The sequence below is a fragment of the Brassica oleracea genome, chromosome C4, assembly GCF_000695525.1.
Source record: "Brassica oleracea var. oleracea cultivar TO1000 chromosome C4, BOL, whole genome shotgun sequence".
NCBI classification, from domain to species: Eukaryota; Viridiplantae; Streptophyta; class Magnoliopsida; order Brassicales; family Brassicaceae; genus Brassica; species Brassica oleracea.
In genome coordinates, this window is record NC_027751.1 from 29,456,683 (window position 1) to 29,462,429 (window position 5,747).

Here is a 5,747-nt window from a genome sequence, read left to right on the forward strand (position 1 = left end):
CGCACCATGAAGTGACACTTCTCCCAATTCAACACGAGATGATTTTCTTCACACCGCTGAAGGACCCTGCACAAGTTTGACAAACAGACAGAAAAGGAGTTCTCATAGACGCTAAAGTCATCCATGAAAACTTCCAATATGTCCTCAACTAGGTTAGTGAAAATAGACATCATGCAACGCTGGAATGTCGCAGGAGCATTGCACAGCCCAAACGGCATTCTCCTGTACGTAGGGACACGTGAAAGTCTTCTTCTCCTGATCGTCTGGGTGAATGGGAATCTGAAAGAAACCTGAATAACCATCTAAAAAGCAGTAATATGGGTGGTTAGCCAATCTCTCAAGCATTTGATCAGTGAATGGGAGTGGGAAGTGATCCTTTTGTGTAGCCGTATTTAATTTTCGAAAATCAATGCACATACGGTGACCGGTTACTGTCCTAGTATGTATCAATTCATTCCTTTCATTAGCAACCACAGTGATCCCCCCTTTCTTAGGAACTACATGAACATGACTAACCCACTTGCTATCAGAAATCACATAGATTACACCAGCTTCTAGAAGTTTCATTATCTCTTTGTTAACAACATCTTTTAGATTTGGGTTTAACCGCCTCTGATGTTCTACATAAGTCATCGATTCATCTTCTAGATGTATTCTATGCATGCACAAATCAGGTGAAATACCAGGAATTTCTTCTAATGAATACCTTATTGTCTTACGGTATTTTCTCAATTCACACAAGAGTTTAGAAGTTTCCATATTATTATGTTCAGATTTCACAATGACATGATATGTGGAATTAGGTCCAAGAAATGCATACCTAAGTCCTGCTGGGAGCGACTTTAATTCGATATTTGGAGCCTCGAGTTTGCTCCATGGATCGTCGAGCAGGCTGGCCGGTTCGTTCCCTAGTTTAGGAGCAGTTGCTCCTTCTTGTGGAACCTGATTGCTCGTCTCCCCCAGACTCAGGAAAGCGACCATCTTCTCAATGCTTTTACTCGAACCAAATATCTTCTCTTACCCATCAGCATCAACGTTGCATGTGTTCTGCTTAGACTCTGCTCGTGTCAGAGCCACTTCCAAAGGGCCATCCGCTAGGATTTCTTCAATCATCCCTTGTTGAGGGGTCAAGGCGGCGTTCTCGTCGTCAATCGTGAAGTTCTGACCATCCAACATAGGTCGTTTGAGCAGCTCGTCCATCTCAAACTTCATCACAATATCCCCCAGTTGGAGATCGATCCTCCCATTGCGGACATCAATGATTGCACCAGCTGTGCATAGGAAAGGTCGGCCTAGAATGAGAGGGTCTTTCGGTTCATCTTCGAGCTCCGGAACCATGAAATCCGCCGGAACAGTGGTGTTGCCAATTTGAACTTGGAGGTCTTCGAGAACGCCTACTGGCAACTTGACTGCTCTGTCTGCGAACACCAATGAAATCCTGGTTGGCTGGAAATTGGTTAGTCCCATGCGTTTTGCAACTGAGTAGGGCATGAGATTCACACTGGAACCTAAACCGAGAGGACAAATTTTCCAAGATCTTCCAATTTCCTGACTGTTCTGTTTTGAAGGACTGTGCTGCATTCTTTTGAGACCATCATGATATCGTTGTCTGCAGAGGTCTTCCCAGACTGCTGATGTGTTGTGATTTTGCATAGTTTTAGCTTTGTTATTTCATATATATTCATGCATTAACCTTACGTTTATTTGCATTTAGAGTCTATTGCATGTACATTTGCATCTTGTAGGTGTTGGATGAATTGTTTGGAGTTTTGGAGGTGATTAGAGCACAAAAGGAGCTTTCGAGGAGTCTTGAACCGAACGTGTGAAAGACAAGCATGGATGAAGGTCTTAAAGATATCTTTTGAAACTTGTCTTTTGGGAAGACATGGTAAATTGAGTTAGCTTTACAATGGAGGTGGTTTCAAGTCGTTTGGAGCTGTATTGAGGGATTTATGATCAAAATACTACACACATATCAGTATGACATTCCTAGCGGCCACCCTAGCAACATCAACAATAGCCTTCGAATTTTAAGCCTTTAGACTCATTTTTATTCACTTAAAACCTATAAAACTCATTACTATTCATTATTCTTCTTATTTTTGGTATTCTAAAGGTGTGTGCAACATGGAGAAAGTGGAGAAAACTTTAATGAGTGAGTTTTATCTCTTTAAAGCTTGCAACATGGGGGATGGGTTGTCTATCATGAGTTTGGTGGCTCTTTTGGCCTAACTTTCTCTACCTTTTCTGAAGAGGCAAGACTGTTTTGGCCATATGAAGGGGCAAAAGGTGTTCTATAATGGAAGAAAGTGGAGATTAACTTTTATGAGTGTGTTTTATGCTTTATGCTTTCACATGATGGATGTGTTGTCATCCTCCTTTACTTAGGCTATAAAAGAGACTGCAAGGGGAAGGAGGAAGACACACAATACACAGAGTACAATACAACAAAGAGTAGAGAGTGAAAGTTTTATAGTTTCATATTTTGTATTTTGAGAGTTTGAGAGAAAACATTTGTTCTTGAGCTGTTCTTCATTGTTCATCATCTATTCTTGAGTTTTAATTTGGTTTTGCTTGTTTAATCCTTGTTTATCTTTATTCTCTGTTGTATCTACTTGAATATGCTTCAATCTATTATGAGATTAAGTGTTTTCATGGAGATTAGTGAGTAGTTTCCTTAAGAATTCATGGGTTAGGGAGATTAGAGTAACTTAGTGAAGATCTATGGTGTTATTGTATTAGATCCTTGTATGAACTTGCTTGTTGAGTATTTTTAATGCTTGTTTAGTCTTGATCACTCTAAACCTGATTTCTAAACACTTCTCATCAGACATGATTAGATGAAGTGTTTGAATCAACTCAACTAAGCTCTAGTGAGATTAGCCAAGGACACTTGATGTTAAAATTGCTAGATAGTTATTAAACTTGAACTTAAAGATTGCTTGATTGAATTAAGCCAAAGACATTTGATGTTTAATGATTTCTAAGCAAATGGACATTTACCTAGACATAGGACTTGTCTAAGATTGTGTTTAGACTTAAGAGATTACTTTGATTGAAAGCTTGTCACCTAGATTGGATCTTAGTTACTTGAAGTCAATTCCCTTAGCCCATGGATTCACTTGTTTAAATTGATTAAAACCTTGTTGTATTGCTCTGTTTGCTATTGTTAGTTGTCACACACTCACCACTATTGAATCTGCTTAGCTTAAGAAATGACTTGTATTCTCACTGATTCACATCACTAGGACTGGTTCGACATTCACCCCACTATACTACAACATTTGCAATAGGCAGAAAAACCTATTATCAAATTGGCGCCGTCTTGATCACTCTAAACCTGATTTCTAAACACTTCTCATCAGACATGATTAGATGAAGTGTTTGAATCAACTCAACTAAGCTCTAGTGAGATTAGCCAAGGACACTTGATGTTAAAATTGCTAGATGGTTATTAAACTTGAACTTAAAGATTGCTTGATTGAATTAAGCCAAAGACATTTGATGTTTAATGATTTCTAAGCAAATGGACATTTACCTAGACATAGGACTTGTCTAAAATTGTGTTTAGACTTAAGAGATTACTTTGATTGAAAGCTTGTCACCTAGATTGGATCTTAGTTACTTGAAGTCAATTCCCAATACCCATGGATTCACTTGTCTAAATTGATTAAAACCTTGTTGTATTGCTCTGTTTGCTATTGTTACTTGTCACACACTCACCACTATTGAATCTGCTTAGCTTAAGAAATGACTTGTATTCTCACTGATTCACATCACTAGGACTGGTTCGACATTCACCCCACTATACTACAACATTTGCAATAGGCATAAAAACCTATTACCACTCGGCTGAACGAGTAGTAAGAATGGTCTGTTCAGCCCATATGACTCATGAGTAAACAGAGTTAAGATCAGAGAGATGATCTTCATCGATGATATGAGAACGGATTGAGCTGAACCGAGAAGCGTCAAGTCCAAACATGAACTTATGAACTCTAGCTTCCTATTTTTCCTTCGCGATAGCAGTAGACGCAGCGCATGTACATGGCTGAGTAACCTGGAAGTTTTGTAACTCCTCCCATAACTTAGATAGACGACCATAATATTGCAAGACTGTATCCCCGTTTTGTTTGCAATTTGTGATATCATCTTGTAGAAGATGCTTACGAACCCCGTTAGTAACAGAGAAACGTAGCTTAAGAGATTCCTAAAGTAGATAAGCATCAGGTACATGACTGACAGTATAACGCACCGTAGGGTCGATCAAAGTTCGTATCCAACCAACGATGATAGAATTAGCTGAAGTCCACTGAGCAAGATTAGGATTCGTCAATGGTTTTGGGATAGAACCATCAATGAAATCAATCTTTTGTTTGGTTTGAAGAGAATTCCAGGTTTGAAGAGAATTCCAAAACTCGGTTGCCCATTCAGAATAGTTGTCTCCTTTGAGGATCACCGGTGTGATTAAGGAACCTGGATTGTCGGAGTGATGTAGTATGTATGGAGTTTCAGGAGTAGAAGACGTCATGAGACACATATGAGTAGAAACATTAGAACCCGTTGTAGAAGACGTAAGCGCTCCAGTAGTTGTAGAAACAGTAGAACTAGTAGTATCCATGATTGAATTTTGTTAATCATGAACAGACATTTGTGACAGTAGGAAAAAAAATATTAGGTAAAGATCGATTTTGCTCTGATACCATGTTAGAGTCGGGTTTATTATGGGTTTCCAACTTAAAACCAATTGGTAATTAGTGGATTGGTTCTAACCCTTTATATATTACTTAATGTCTCTTAGAATTCCCGATGTGGGATATAATATCCCTCATACCCCTCCTCGAGATGATGACTCTTATCAACCATAAATCTCGAAACTTTTAGATAGTTAAACTCGGTCGAGCGAGTTAATTACGATATTCTTATACCTGGTCGGGAAGGATTAAGCACAACCTTTAAACCCGGTCGGATAGGGTTATATTAATTAGGGGTTTAGGATTTTTAGGATCTGGACTCTGATACCATGTAACGAATATGAACTGTGTGTTATTGACATACGACGTAAAGTATATATACAAGAGAACTTCCTAGTCAAATCTCTCTTGAGAATTGCAGAAAAAGTGACCTTGTGTCAATCGCCATCATGATCGCCAATAACTGCTCGAGAGAGGTTTTTTAAAAGGGAAATTGCACCGTATGACGTCCAAACAAATTATAATTAACTCAGCGACCAATTGCCCTATTATACCAATACATCTTACGTCTTTTATATAATAATGCCTTTTTACCCTTGTATCCAACCGGTGCAACCTGCAAAAAGCAAATAAATATAAATTATTATTTTTATTTACAATAAAAAAGTGAACGTGTCTTTTCTTTTGACACAAATTGTAAATGACAATAATTATGGAAGATGCATTGTGTGCGCCACGAAAATCACCAAATACATTCCCGGCGATGTTTGTGAAGTAGCAGCCCGGTTGTGACGCCTCTGTCAAAGAAAGGAGACAAAGGATTCACGGCTTTGGAACTCGAAAGTCGCGACGATCGTAAAACCTCTGTGAATAACATCCCGTTTCAAGATTCAACAGTGAGTGAAGACACAATTATTCGTTCATTTCTTTTCCTCCTTATCGTAATCATAGATTTTCACAATCATGCTTTTGACGCCGTGAATGAACCAAAATTGAAGAAAATGAACAGTTTTTTGTTAAATTGTCTTCTATTCTATGCATATAGAATAGAAA

The 5,747-nt window shown here is 38.5% G+C and overlaps 1 protein-coding gene across 1 annotated transcript; it reads right to left on the reverse strand.

The window, feature by feature from the left end:
* Nucleotides 1–4,006: 4,006 nt before the first annotated feature.
* Nucleotides 4,007–4,621, reverse strand: LOC106338602. The gene is made up of 2 exons (XM_013777540.1): nt 4,256–4,621; nt 4,007–4,210 (listed from the first exon to the last, which is right to left on the reverse strand). Exons 1-2 carry the CDS (start codon nt 4,619–4,621, stop codon nt 4,007–4,009), a joined length of 570 nt encoding a protein of 189 aa, XP_013632994.1.
* Nucleotides 4,622–5,747: the final 1,126 nt, after the last annotated feature.

What these genes read in the sequence shown, in the direction of transcription:
- LOC106338602 (XM_013777540.1), bottom strand. Translation starts at nt 4,621, where the DNA reads ATGGATACTACTAGTTCTACTGTTTCTACAACTACTGGAGCGCTTACG. An exon ending in GAACTTTGATCGACCCTACG is followed by an intron (nt 4,211 to 4,255) that starts GTGCGTTATACT and finishes TATCTACTTTAG; the next exon opens with GAATCTCTTAAGCTACGTTT.